General features: G+C 43.0%; 1 protein-coding gene across 1 annotated transcript; it reads left to right on the plus strand.

The window, feature by feature from the left end:
• Window positions 1-68: 68 nt before the first annotated feature.
• On the plus strand, window positions 69-14,921 carry COQ6 (coenzyme Q6, monooxygenase). Its single transcript, XM_027552399.1, has 12 exons — window positions 69-315; window positions 7,331-7,465; window positions 8,837-8,895; window positions 9,201-9,324; window positions 11,101-11,231; window positions 11,926-12,033; window positions 12,124-12,186; window positions 12,383-12,490; window positions 13,471-13,673; window positions 13,749-13,864; window positions 14,033-14,199; window positions 14,634-14,921. Exons 1-12 carry the CDS (start codon window positions 150-152, stop codon window positions 14,661-14,663), a joined length of 1,410 nt encoding a protein of 469 aa, XP_027408200.1. The 5' UTR covers window positions 69-149; the 3' UTR covers window positions 14,664-14,921.
• Window positions 14,922-14,992: the final 71 nt, after the last annotated feature.

A 14,992-nucleotide genomic window follows, 5' to 3' on the forward strand; every position in this document is an offset into this window, starting at 1 on the left:
CCTATTCTCTCCGTGCTTTATACTTCCGGTTTTAAGATCTTAGCTCTAGCGGCCGGTGATTGGACGGCTGGTCTCCGGAAGTGCTGCCTAAGGCGGGTCTGTTCAGTTCAGTTCAGTTCAGTCGCTCAGATACGGCTCAGGTCAGCGCCATGGCGGCCCAGTTGGCTAGAGTCCGGTGGGGCACTGTCTTTGCCGCTGCCCAGAAGGGCCCGCGGGTCTCCTGCCGGAGGTGGGCTGGCGCCTCGGCGGACAACGTGTACGATGTGGTGGTGTCGGGGGGAGGCCTGGTAGGCGCCGCTATGGCTTGTGCCTTAGGTAAGCGCATCTCCAGGCCGGTATTTGCGGGGAGCGAGGCCGTGAAGGAATGATGAGTGTGGGAGCCCTGGCACTGTTTGCCCAAAGCCTGAGTGTTGCACACCTTGTGGTCCATTCCTTGCCCAGAGGAAGCTCAGGACCCCGGGGGCAAACGTTTGTTCCTTCAGAATTCCGAAGGGTCAAAAGTGGGAGGGACCGTAAGAGTCTTTCCAACACGTGGAGGCACAGACCCGCCCAGGGTTATTTCGGTCTGGACACCGAAGTCATCGGGCAGTTGTCTACTGAGCTAGGTTAGGCGGTTTTCTTGTTGATGTTTTTTACACCGCTTCATTGAGATATAGTTTGCATACCATAAACTTCACCCACTTAAAAGCATATAATGTAATGATTTTTAGTTTATTCCTAGAGCTGTGCAGCCATCGCCACAATGAATCTTAGAACATTTTTATCACCGCCCCCCCGAAGAAGCGCGAACCCGTTAGTAGTCACTGCCCATGCAGCCCGCCGTCTCCCCCATCTCCTCCACCGTAGTACCTTAGGCAACCACTCATGTACTTTTTCATCTCTATAGATTGGCTTTTTCAGGACTTTTTCATATACGTGGAATCTGCTTAATGTTTTCAGGAATCATTCAGGTTGCAGCATATGCCAGTGTCTGCGTGCTCAGTCGCCTCCTAGTGTTTGCGACCCCATGAACTGTCGCCTGCTAGGCTCCTTTATCCATGGGATTTTCCTGGCAAGAATACTGGAATGGGTCGCCATGCCCTCCTCCAGCGGATCTTCCCAACCCAGGGATCGATCGAACCCGAGTCTCCTGCATTGCAGGCGGATTCTTTGCTGCTGAGCCACGAGGGGAAGCCCAGTGTGTGCCAGTAATTTGTTTCTTTTTATTGCCAAATAGTAAATAATAGTATTTTAATGAACAAAATAGCGTATTTTGTTTATTCATTCACCAAGTGATAGACATTTGAGTCGTTTTCACTTTGGAGCTATAACAAATAATGCTGCTAATCACTTCTTGTACATACTTTTGTTTGTGTGAACATGTATTTTTGGTTATCTTGGATATAATCTTAGAAGTGGATTTTCTGGGTCATTTGGTAAACTCTGCTTAACTTTTTGAAGAACTACCAGTGTTCTAGAGCGGCTGCACCATTTTACATTCCCACCAGCAATAAACGAGAGGTCTCATTTCTCCACATCCTGGACAGCACTGTATTGTCTTTTTGTCACTAGTTATAATAGTGAGTGTGAGGTGCTGTCTCCTGGTTTTGATCTGTATTTCCCTAATGAATAATGGTGACTATTCTTTCATGTGTTTATTGGTTATTTGTGTATCTTCTTTGGAGAAATGTCTGTTCAGAACCTTTGCCCATTTCTAAATTGGACTATTTGTCTTTTTATTATTGAGTTGTGTTTTTTATATTGGATTGGCCAAAAAGTTCGTTTAGGGTTTCCATAACCTCTTACGGAAAAACCTGAATGATTCTTTTGGCCAAGTCAGTATATTCTGGGTACAAGCCCCTTATCAGATACATGATTTGCAGATGTGTTCTCCCAATTTGGGAATTGTTTTCTCACTTTCTTGATGGTGTCCTTGGAAGCACAGAAGTTTTTAATTTTGATGGAGTCCAGCTTATCAGTCTCTTACCACTTTTACTTTTGGTATCATGTCTATGCAATCATTACCAAACCTCAAATCAGGAAGTTCGCTCCTGTGTTTTCTTCTAAGCGTTTTATAGTTTTAGTTGTTACATTTCAGCCTGTGATCTACTTTGAGTCCAACATTTGCTTTTCCACGTATAATTTAGACTGCTCTTACCTTGTGAAGTAGATGTTTTCATCTTTTATATGAAGAAACTTGCTTAGCAAGATTAGGTAATGACCAGAGTCTCACACCAGGCAGAGACAGAATTTGAACCTAGGCTAACAAATTCTTCTGCTTTTAACAATTGTACAGTGACTCTCAGAAATTGGATTTGAGTTTTCTGGCTTCCATGGTGGCTCAGATGGTAAAGAAACTGCCTGCAATGTAGGAGACCCGGGCTTGATTCCTAAGTTGGGAAGATCCCCTGGAGAAGGAAATGGCAATCCACTTCAGTATTCTTGCCTGGAGAATCCCATTGACAGAGGAGCCTGACGGGCTACAGTCCATGGGGTCATAAGAGTCAGACACGACTTAGTGACTAAACCACCACCACCAGTATTCTTGCCTAGAGAATTCATGGACAGAGGAGCCTGACGGGCTGTAGTCGATGGGATCACAAAGAATCAGACACAACTGAACAACTAACACTCATTTTTCAATAATGAGAAAGTCTTTGTTGATTTCAGCGTGGGGTGATAGTCACATTTTCCCTAGCAAGTGGGGAAGTTTCCTCTTCTAGGTGACTGGTGGCAAACAGTGCTTTATATAAGCTAATGGGCTTGAGTCTCAAAAACATTTTGTAAAATACAGTTATCAGCACTTGATATAAGCATCTTTTAAAAGTATCTTGCATATACTTTTTTTTCTCTGTGCCAAGCAGCTTGTGGAATCTTAGACCCCAACCAAAGGTTGAAACCTGGGCCTGGCAGTGAGAGCTCCAAGTCCTAACTGTTGGACTGCCAGGGAATTCCCTATATTCCCACAGTTTGAGAACAAGAAACAGAGAAGAGCTTAATTGTCTTGTAGTGACTTTACCTCTTAACTTTTTATACAATTTTGTATGATATGTACTTGAAAAGGTTTTTAGTCTTACTGAGTTTTTGCTAATTTAATTAATATTTGGTGTTGTGCTATTTTCTTTGTTTAGTTTTTTTCCCTTCCTGTTTTGTTCTCTTTCTCACCCCATTTGCCCACATCCCAAGGATGGAAAGTTTTTATAAGCGTAGAGAATTCTGTATTGTAATTGTTCATTTTTCTGTTTTTTTTTTTTTTCCATAGAAGTATAAATTCCTAAATTCAAGGCTGACTTTAAGCAGATACCTGCAAAACAATTCTTTGTGTAAGTTTACGAAAGAGAGCTCATAGGCTGAGTACACCAGGTTATGAGTTGCTGCCTCTAAGTAAGTCAAACCTACCAAGCGTAGGTTTTCCCTAAAAAATTCACACACCAGCTAATTTCCTATTTTAAAAGCTCAGAGAAAGTACTGAATGTTAAAACATGAAAATTGAAGCCCAGTAGGAGATTTGTAAGTCTTTGGTACAATTTATTCAGTGAGCAAGCCTCTACTTTTTTCATATAAAATATAAACAGAGTAAGGAGACTCTGTCCTTGGGCAGGTCCTGCTGAGTCAAGTAAACAAGCTGCTTGAGATTTTGTGCTTGCTAGTGTCTCCCCTCGGAGAAGGCAATGGCACCCCACTCCAGTGTTCTTGCCTGGAGAATCCCAAGGATGGGAAGCCTGGTGGGCTGCCGTCTATGGGGTGGCACAGAGTCTGACACGACTAAAGCAACTTAGCAGCAGCAGCAGTGTCTCCCCTTGATCATCACGGCCTGTATACCCAAAAGTATTCTTGTTAATAGTTTATATGGTGATCAACTTTTACATTTTGACATCCACTTAATCTTGGATAGCTGCTTTAAAAATGAAAATTGTGGAGAAGGAAATGGCAACCCACTCCAGTACTCTTGCCTGGAGAATCCCATGGATGCAGGAGCCTGGTGGGCTGCCATCTATGGGGTCGCACAGAGTTGGACACGACTGAAGCGACTTAGCAGCAGCAGCAGCAGATACTTAGAGACAGATCTGTTTTCACACAGGGTATAGAGAACTCCAGGGAGGTTGTGTTTGCCTTCTTTCCCCTTGTGCATTTGGCTTCTATGTTTCTGGCATGTTTGGGTGTTTGCTTTGCTCATGTTAGGCAGTGGGATAATTGACATTCTCTGCACAAAGATTTTAAGTTTTAAGTTACTGTGTGGGTACAACATCCACCCTTCTCTCGCCCACTCTCACACCTGGAAACTTGATGGAACTGTGCTGTCTTGAGACCCTGGCAGAAAAATCATTTTAACTTCTAGTAAATTGAGGAAGGCTCACATATCTGAGTACTGGTATACTGTGGCCTCATCATCAACTGGAAATTATTGTTAAGAATATATACACCTTGGGATTTCCCTGTGGCCCAGGGGTTAAGAATCTGCCTGGCAATGCAAGGACATGGGTTCAATTGCTGGTCCAGGAAGATTCCACATGCTGTGAGGCGACTAAGCCCATGTGCCGCAATTAAGACCCAATGCAACCAAATATGTGAATAAATAAATACTAAAAATAAAAAAAAAATTTAAAAAAATGAAAATTGTCCATGGCCTCTTCACATTTCCCTATACACCAGTTTATGTTTTCCTTGATTCTTCTTTAAACTCACATTAGTTTATGTTTTAGGCTTGAAATGTCTATTTCCCTCTCAGCATTGTTACTTGTAAATGATATTCTCCAGTAATTTTTTTCCAAGAGAGTTTCCTAAAACAATGATATTAAATAGCTAAAAATAAAATACTGAAAAATAAAGTATTGACCCTGACTATTTTATGTGCTTGGAGATCTTTTTTTTTTTGACCAAAGAAAATTTATAAAGTACATAGTGTTATGTATGTATTTGTAGGTGATGAAAGCTAGAAACTGTGAGAGCTGGGATTAAAATCCAGAGTTTCTAATTTTCATTTCCAGTCCAATGATTGTTTTAAATAAGAAGGAAACTTCCTTTAAAGGAAGTTAAAGGATGAAGTGACAGGTCTCCATATGAGATTGCATGTATTTAAATCCTCGGTCTTATCTCTAATTCTATCTGGGTAGAATTGTATAAATTACTCACAATTTCTGTACATTGATTTTTCTCATGTCTTAAATTAGGACAGAATAGCTTTTTATTCTTCATAAAATTATGGTATGGATTACATCAGAAGAATACTATAGTAAACCATATATAATTGCACCAGGCATATGCTACGCTAAGTCACTTCAGTCGTGTCCGACTCTGTGTGACCCCATCACGGCAGCCCACCAGGCTCCCCCGTCCCTGGGATTCTCCAGGCAAGAACACCGGAGTGGGTTGCCATTTCCTTCTCCAATGCATGAAAGTGAAAAGTGAAAGTGAAGTCGCTCAGTCGTGTCTGACTCTTAGCGACCCCATGGACTGCAGCCTACCAGGCTCCTCCGTCCATGGGATTTTCCAGGCAAGAATACTGGAGTGGGGTGCCATTGCCTTCTCCTGCACCAGGCATATAGGAGTTAGTAAACATTAGCAGTGATGATAATGATAATAGTGATTCTATGGAACTTTGCTTTTAGATATCCAGGAAAAAGTAAACTATTAATATAATAATCTTGTTATTCATAAAATTGACAAATTATTATGGCACGAGGTTGTCATTTGATAAAACTAACTTGGATTCTTTATAGAGTGAAATGATTTCAAGGTTAAAATTTAGATATTCACCTATAATTCATAATTTCATTTAATTCAATCAACAGCTAAGTTATATATGTTTATGCTTTAACATAAACATTATAGAGGCTATAATGATATTATAGCCTAAAATATGTATTTTCATTATTTTTTTTCTACTTCTATTCCCCTGGACAAATATGGGATTGAAATCTGACTCTTCCTAAATGTTTCCTGGTCTGTCATTGAACAAAAATGTCTGTTAAGACATTGAGTATCTCTTTGTGGGTTGAGGAGATAACAGCATATACTACTGGGGACAATATTGCAATAAGAAAAGAATTCCTAGCCCCCAAGGAGTTTAGAATCCAGCAAAAGGGAATGATCTGTAAATAACGAACAGAAGGAAAACTGAGATGAAAGCTACCCTGGAGGAACAAGGAACTGACCTCTCCTGGGGGCGGAGGTGTGCGGGCTTGGTATGAAGAACACTGCTGTGGAGGTGAGGCTTCAGCGAGAAGGCTCCACAGGGAGCAGGTGGCGGAGGTTTTCGGTGCGGGAGCGGCTGCTGTTAGATCAAGGCCGGGAGAAGTGAAGGACCAGAAACCACCCGCTCTGCTGAGCGTGGCCATGGCCGGGGCTCCCATCCTTCAGAGCAGAACCGCTGCAGCACGGCAGGGGGCGCCATGCCGAGCTGGTGGGTTCAGCGCTGCTCACTTCATTTTCCACTGGAGCTGTCCTTGATTTTCACCCTTTCTTTGTTGTCTGTTACAATAGCGCCTTTTGTTGTTGTTGTTGTCATTTACATTTCAAAATAAAAAGAGGGATCAAGGTTTGTGGGGTTTCCCTGACCATTACTAAGTAAGACCTGCAGAGTTCTCTCTGGTAATTCCATCACAGGTGTTTTCTCCTTTCTTGGAAGTGCAGCTCACTGCTTATCTTTTTCCCTGCACCTTTTTCTGAGGCACTGTGGAGGGTCTTGTGTCTGTGCTAGTCACCCAGTACCAAAGTCTCCAAGTCCTCTTTTTACTTCACTATACAGATGTTTTAGGACCGGAGTTTTCGGCACCACTGGTGTATTTTTTTGGCTCTCTTTTCTTTTATAAGCTCTTTTATCTTTGACTTAATCCTACTGCTGCTGCTGCTGCTAAGTCGCTTCAGTTGTGTCTGACTCTGTGCGCCCCCATAGACGGCAGCCCACCAGGCTGCGCCTTCCCTGGGATTCTCCTGAGGCCACAGTGAATTTTGTTTGTTAGCTTTATTTTTCTGTTGAACAGGATTTGTAATTTTAAGTGACTTCATACTTTTAAGGTTGTAACTATCTGGTATTCAAACACTGCCGCCTTCCTTCCTTTTTCTTTTCTAGGACATTTTATTCCCTTGTTACGGGTTATGCCATTATTTGCTTCTTTGCAGGGTTTGGTCTGGAGAGTTCTTATTGCCACGAGCAGGGTGGTTTACATGACTGAAAAGGTGCTGTATGTTACTGCTTAGGACTCCGTATGGTGTTCCCTTTTTATGTGTCCTGTAAGAAATTTGTATCCTAAGCACTAAGGAATTACTTAATGTGATACTTCTCTTGGAAATGAGAGAATAAATTGATTTTTCTAAAATGATACAGCATTTTGTTTCTTCTTTTTTTTAGGACATGATATTCACTTTTGTGACAAGAAAATACTGTTGTTAGAAGCAGGTCCAAAGAAAGTGCTGGAGAAATTGCCAGAAACTTACAGCAACAGAGTCAGCTCCATCTCCCCTGGCTCTGCAACCCTTCTCAGTAGTGAGTAAAAGATCCTCTGTCACTGTGCCAGCCTCCTGTCTTGACTTTCCAGGATGTCCTGTAGGGCAGAGTCAGCGGGGCACCTGGCAAGGAGGGAGCTCACCGAGATGCCTGGGAGAGGAGGGTAGGGGTGGTAAGTCTAGTACGTAGCTGAAGATCCCAAGAATTGTTCATGTGTCCACTTCCGGTCTGAGAAGACTTCCAGCAGACATGTGGGTCCATGTGGACATCATTTGTGATGTTGGGTCATTATAAATCGGTGGAATTGAAACTATATGAACTAATTGTGACCCTTCACTTGGTGCCAGCATCCTCTTTATTCCCAGAGTCAGCTGTCTGTGGGGCTGGGGAGCCTGAATGCTAAATGCTTTTAGGGTGTAGATGGGTGTGTGCACGGGTAGCACATCGTCTTCAGGTCTCTGCCAGATGTTGCTCCCTCAAGCCAGCCTGTGTGGAACCATCCCATCTAAAATGAGACTCTTGCATCATTCCCTAGCCCCTTATACCGCTTTATTTTTCTTTATGACACTTAGTAACTGATACTATGATTTTTTTTGGGGGGGTTGTCTATCTTTCCAGCTAGAATGTCAGCTGCTTAAGGGCTGAGATTTGTCTGGTTTCCCACTTTGTGCTCAGTACCTAGAAGTGTATCTGGCACATAGTAAGTGCTCAGTAAATATCTCAATGAATGAATTGCTTTGGTTCTCTAGATTTAAACAAAGAATCATCTTTATCCAGGGAGTTTGTAACCTCAGTGGGCTTCCCTGGTGCCTCGGACAGTAAAGAATCTGCCTGCAGTGAGGGAGACCTGGGTTCAGTCCTTGGGAAGATTCCCCTGAAGAAGGGGATGGCAGTCCACTTCAGTATTCTTTTTTTTTTTTTCACTTCAGTATTCTTGCCTGGAGAATTCCATGGACAGAGGAGCCTGATGGGCTAAAGTCCATGCGATCACAAAGAGTCAGACAGGACTGAGTGACTAACACTTTGTAACCTCAGTAGGTTGATTTTTGTAACACTTTTTTTGTAACTCAGTAGGATTTTGTAACTCAGTAGGATGACTTTGTAACCTTTAGTAGGATGGTGAAGAGAAAGTACAATATGGATTTTAATTTCCTTTATTATTTCTCTCTCTTAATGTGGTTTGACCTTTGATCATGAAAGCTGGGTCTTTTTTCATGCTCTGTAATCAGAGCTGGGAAACAGTAGCTTCGCTCCTAGCACCAAACAGGGTAGAAGTGGTGAGTATTTCTCTATTATTGAACACTGAGAACAATCTCTCACTTAACAGGAAGAAGGGACAAAGGGAGACCCAGGGCGGCTGTAGGTCCCATGAGGTTGCTCTGGTCTGTATGTAGCTCTTTTCTCTCGTAGGTTTTGGTGCCTGGGACCACATCTGCAACATGCGATGCAGAGCCTTTCGGCGAATGCAGGTGCCTCCTTTTTCACTTTTGGCAAGATCTTTCGGTCTGTCTTGAGTTAAAATAGTGGAGTACACATTCTCCAGGTTTTCTGTAAATGTGGGAAGAATTCAGGCAGAGTTTATACTCCGTCTCAGGAAGTAGGAGGGAAGCATTCACAAGAGAATTTTCTTCTTACTGTACATCTCCTGCCAGAGGGACTGATACCTTGGGGTTGTTCTGCTTCAGTCCCTTGGGAAAGCGGTGCTCAGTTTCTGATTAGAGTAATGCCTCCTTTTCCCTGGCTTGTAGTACATGCTCTCCCTTTGTGTTTCCAGGTGTGGGATGCCTGCTCAGAGGCCCTGATAATGTTCGATAAGGATAATTTAGATGACATGGGCTATATAGTGGAGAACGATGTCATCATGCATGCTCTCACTAAGCAGCTGGAGGCTGTGTCAGGTGAGGCCCCTGACTCTCCCATCTTCCAGTCACTCTTTGGAAGGAGAACTGGCTTAGAATTATTCTTGGACTTACTGGAAGGATCCCTCCTACAGATACTGATGTTCACCATAAAGAAGCCCTCTGAGGGTTATTTCAGGGTGGTTCTTCCTCTCTCTTTTTAAAACAGCTTTACTCAGGTATGGCTTACATACCAGTAAGTGTACACCCATGCTAAGTGTACAATTCAGTGACTTTGTGTTTTTCAGAATTTGCCTTTTCTGGACATTTCATTTAAGTAGACTTATACAATGTGTATTTTTTGTGTCTGACTTCTCTCCCTGAATATATTTTTGGATTTATTCATGTTGTAGCATGATTCAGCGCTCCAGTCTCATGCGCATGTATTACACTTGGTTTATCCATCATCAGCGATGGACATTGGTTGTTTCTACTTTTTCGTGGTTGTGAATACAGCTAGGGACATTTGTGTGCAAGTTTTTGTGTGTATATACGGTTTATTTCTTCTGGGTGGATACTTAGGACTAGAATTGCTGGGTCATGTAATAATTCTATGTTTAACATTTTCATAAATTGCCAAACTTGAAAGAGGCTGTACCATGTCACTTTACTGCCAACAAATTTAAGAATTCCAATTTCTCCGCCCCTTGCCAAAAGTTATTCCCCTTAACCTTTCTTTTTTTTTTTAATAGCCATCCTAGTAACTGTGAGGTGGTGTCTCATAGTTTTGATTGTATTTACCTGATGACTAATAATGTTGAGTGTCTTTTCAGATGCTTGTTGGCTATTTGTGTATTTTTTTTGGAGAAGTGTCTATGCAAAATCTTTTGCCCATTTAGAACTAGATTGTCTTTTATTTTTTTAGTTATAAGGGTTCTTTGTGTAGTCTGGGTATAAATTCCCCATATATATATATATATGTTTTTTAGATATTTCGGGGTTCTGGAGGGAGAAAAATTGGAAGCGACTTAAATTTAGATGCTTTTTGATATGAGATAATGGTTCATCCATGGAGTGAACTTCCATGTAGTTTTAAAAGATAACTTAGATCTAATAGTCACTTAGAAACATGTCCCACAATTTACTGGTGAAAAAAAGTCTGTGTTGTATGATCCCACGTGTATGTGTGTGTGTGAGGGGGAATGGTGTTTGTGCATGCACAAACATAGGAAATTACCTGGAAAGCAACAGAGCAAAGCTTTAACTGTAGCTATATCTGAGTGGTATGATTAAAGGTGATTCTCCCCCACCCCCCCTCTTAAACCTGTATTTGCAGTTCAGACTTTTACACCAAGTAAAAGTAATAAACATATAATTTTTATGATCAGAAAAGTAAAATGTCTTCCGGGGGAAGGAAAACCTTATGAAATCTAGAACGTGTTTGAGCCTGTGGTATTCCCCACCCTGTTTGCTCTGAAAGCACATGTGGGTTCATTTGGACATAGAGTGAAAAAGACTAGAGGAGCGAGAGTGTGGGGAGAAAGGAGCGCCTGGCAGGAGGTAAGTCAGTGAGATATCTCCCCTCACACACACACCGATTCAGCCCTGTGGCCTCCGTCTTTTATTAGCTCTTAGACCATAACATTGATGACATGGGTTTTTTTTTAAGGTCTTTACCTTTCTTATTTAGGAGTCAATGATAAGATAAAGATAAGCTGTCTTGCGACCTTGCTTTATTTACTGAGTTTTTTCCTCAGCCTGCGGGCCAACTGTCTAATGTTTTTTTTTTTTTTTTTTTTGTCTAATGTTTTGTTTTCTCTCTTCTGACCTCCCTAGACCAAGTGACCGTTCTCTACAAGAGCAAAGCAGTCAGCTATACCTGGCCTTATCCGTTTTCCATGGCAGACTCCAGCCCTTGGGTTCATATTACCCTAGGTGATGGCAGAACCCTCCAGACCAAATTGTTGGTAGTTGAAGATTCTTATTTTGCCAGGGGTCTTGCATATCCACATCTTATTAGAGTCTATGGTCTCTTGTTTTAGATCTTAGCTATAGTTGAAGTTGATTTGAAGCAAAGCTTTTGGCTATAAGGACCTGGACCCACTCAGATCAGCTCCAGTTAGGATGGCCCTATTGTAAATGCTGTACAGGAGGCAATCTCTCAGACCATCATATGTCTTGAAATAAAGGATAGCTGGCCTTACAGGGACAGGAATCAGAGGGTCAGAAAATGAGCCCTTTCTCTACCTCTCAGGAATCCTGCAGTCACTCATCTCACATCTCCCATTTTTTTTCTCTTCCTGATCATTAGCTTCCCCTTTTGCATGGCAGCCATTCTCAGCCTTACATCAGGACTGTTCAGCTCCAGTGTCTGCTTTACTGCTTTCTAGTTCAGTATGAAGAGACTTTGGCTGAGTTTAACCTATGGCTGGCCCTTTGTGGGTCAGATGTCCAGCTATGGTCTGTTCATTGAAGCTGGGATCGCTTATGTAGGGCTTCTCCTCTAGGGGCTGGGAGTAACATAGGTAAGAGTTGGCTGCCCCAGATGGGCTTGCCAACAGTTGGAACTAGAGAAAACTTTCAGGAGGCAGGGACAACCTTCTGGAGTAGTTTTGTTAATTAAGAGGTTGGCAGACTCAGCAGGCTCTTGTCTGCACGCAGATTGGTGCAGACGGTCACAACTCAGGAGTGCGGCAGGCTGCAGGAATCCGGAATGTTAGCTGGAACTATGACCAATCCGCTGTTGTGGCTACTCTGCATTTATCAGAGGTAAGATCCTGAGCCCACTCTTGGGAGCCTTGCTCATGCCTAACTGGTACCGGGCACTTCTGACAAGGACTCTTCTCCTGTGTGTTGTAGGCCACCGAAAACAATGTAGCTTGGCAGAGATTTCTCCCCTCTGGGCCCATTGCTCTGCTTCCGGTAAGAAGTCCTTCTGGCTTGTCTTCTTAAACATGTCAACTCTTCTCCTTTTAGAACCTCACTCCACTCAGCCTTTTGCTAGTTGCAAGGGACTATGCCCAGACTAGCTTTGTTACCCCTTCTTATCGTCCCTCGAACCTGAGAGCTCTTAGGAACCGAAGTGTCAGCCCTTGGCATTGATGTTCTTTCGACACAGCTCTCAGACACTTTGAGTTCCTTGGTTTGGTCCACATCCCATGAACATGCAGCAGAGCTGGTCAGCATGGAAGAGGAGGAGTTTGTGGATGCCATTAACTCCGCCTTTGTGAGTATCACCTGCCGATGATGTGTTGCGGGGATAGATCCAGAAAGGTGGTTCTGAGTAAGAAGAAAGGAATAATCAACACACTGCCCCTTTGGACCTGTACCACTTGATCTGGATTACATGGGGGAGAGGCTTCAGGAAAATGTGAAACCACAGAAATTGGCTTGTGTGCACTTCTGAGCGTCGTGGGCTGCTGCTCTGCTGACCGAAACAGCTGCCTGTGTGGAAGTTACCTGGATAAGTAACTTTTTTTGAAGTGATAATACTTTGATAATTTTTAACAGAAGCCAGCAAGAGCAAAAGGAACTAAACGTACTAAAGGGGCTTCCAAGGTAATGATGACCCTTTCTGGGTGACTTAGTATATGTTCCTGGCATAAGGCCTTTGCAGTGCATTCGTTCAGCAAGTTATGAGTGCTGCTACGTAGATGGCACTGGAGGTAGACAAGTGAGATACAGCCCCTGCTTTCAGGAAGCTCAGAGTGAGGAAGGACACAGAAATGAGTTAGGATCCAGTGTAGAGTTTGCATAGGATGCTATACTATGGAGCTTGGAGGAGAACAACAGACACAGAGGACGGTTTGGAGGGAGGTTTACAAAGCGATGGTAGCTTCTGGACACTCCTAGGTGTTACCCTGGTGAACTAGAATTGAGGGGACATTCTAAGCAGAGGGGTGTGTGGAATCAAGAGCATGCTGTAGAGAGAGCTGCTTTGTGGCTGGCACGTGCATTTTGAGGGTTAGGAATGGTGAAAGATGAAGCTCAGAGGTAGGCAGGGGTGGCTCATGAGCAGTTTGACTTGGTCCTACAGCTTGTGGGGAATGACGGGGAATTGCATTTTGCATTCATTTGAGGGGCTTGTCACTTGTGGTACCACTACCCATGGCTGTGGTTATAAAATGCTTGCCTTGTTGAATGTTTTAATTCCCCGCTGGAATTGCTGATGAACTTTCACTTTATTTTGTGGTCGATACTACTCAGTGGAGTGATGTGAACCACACAGACTTCATCGACTCAGCTGGCTCCATGCTGCAGTCCGCAGTTGCCTTTCTGAAGCCCACTAGAGTCTCAGCTCGCCAGCTGCCCCCCAGTGTTGCCAGGGTGGACGCCAAAAGCCGAGTCCTGTTTCCTCTTGGGTTGGGACACGCTGCCGAGTATGTCCGGCCTCGGCTGGCCCTCATTGGGTAAGATGGTAACAGCAGAGCCGCTCCCTTTTCCCTCTTGCTGAAGGCCACACCTGAACTCTGCTTTATTCTTAGGGATGCAGCCCACAGGGTCCATCCACTTGCAGGACAAGGTGTCAACATGGGCTTTGGGGATATCTCCAGTTTGCTCCATCACCTCAGTACTGCAGCCTTCAATGGCAAAGACTTAGGTAAGGATTCAGTGTACCTTGGAGAAGTATCCCAAGCTCATATAATATGGGAAGATTAGGAAAATGACTCCTCAGGAGCCAGATAGAGTGGGCATAAATGCATCTGGTTTGCTAGGAAAGAAAACAGCACTGCAGAATTAGGGAGGTAACCTTGCCTTTTCCCTCCAGGCTCCATGAGCCACCTCACAAGTTATGAAACAGACAGACAGCGTCACAACACCGCTCTTCTGGCTGCTACGGACCTACTGAAGAGGCTCTATTCCACCAGGGCCACCCTCGTCGTGCTGCTCAGGACCTGGGGCTTGCAGGCTACAAATGCAGTGTCTCCACTCAAAGTAAGAGAGCTCTCCCAGATCTCCAAGAATCATGCTCACTGAGGAATGACTTGGCCGATGACTGTTTAATTTCTTTGAATTATTTTTCTTGGCTATTAAATTATCATCTTTATCTGAATACCTTCCCCAGTGGTTATGAGCAGAAATGTCCCTGCTGGGCTTTTTGGTACTAGCCCACATGGAAGCAGTAACTTGATATAAAATAGTGAATACGGATTCTTAAAGATGCTTAAACTCCTTTTGCTGCTGTCCAGCTTCTTTCCTGAGAAACCTCCATTAAAAGTTACTTTGGAGGGACTTGGAAGGAGAATCTGTCTGGAACTATCACGAATTTTTGCTTCAATCACTTTAAATATTTTAAAGTATTGTCTTCACCTGCCTTCATACCTTAAAATATCAAGAGTATCACTCACTTGATTTCATTTTATCTCTAGGAACAGATTATGGCCTTTGCAAGCAAATGAGTACTCTTCTTCTGGAGATTATGTTGATGAAAAATGAATATCGAACATCTTTTTCCAAGACCATCACGTCGTTTCAAAATTAAATAAATTTACATTAGAATTCTTCTCTCTTTTTCTCCTCTGCTTAATGAACTTTTGAAGCCCAAATAATGAGTGATAATTTATGGTGAGGAGGGCATATCAACCAAGCCAAGGGGAAAAAACCAAAGGAAAACTATGACTTGGCTGAAAATAAATTTTTATTACTTAAAACAAAAATTGCTAAGGTGCCGTCTCATTCATTTTTACTTGTTAACAATTTTTTTGAAAAAGAAGATTTATACAACTTT

Source organism: Bos indicus x Bos taurus, chromosome 10, assembly GCF_003369695.1.
Source record: "Bos indicus x Bos taurus breed Angus x Brahman F1 hybrid chromosome 10, Bos_hybrid_MaternalHap_v2.0, whole genome shotgun sequence".
NCBI classification, from domain to species: domain Eukaryota; kingdom Metazoa; phylum Chordata; class Mammalia; order Artiodactyla; family Bovidae; genus Bos; species Bos indicus x Bos taurus.

What these genes read in the sequence shown, in the direction of transcription:
- COQ6 (XM_027552399.1), top strand. Translation starts at nt 150, where the DNA reads ATGGCGGCCCAGTTGGCTAGAGTCCGGTGGGGCACTGTCTTTGCCGCT. An exon ending in GAGCCTTTCGGCGAATGCAG is followed by an intron (nt 8,896 to 9,200) that starts GTGCCTCCTTTT and finishes TTGTGTTTCCAG; the next exon opens with GTGTGGGATGCCTGCTCAGA. An exon ending in ATGCAGTGTCTCCACTCAAA is followed by an intron (nt 14,200 to 14,633) that starts GTAAGAGAGCTC and finishes TTTTATCTCTAG; the next exon opens with GAACAGATTATGGCCTTTGC.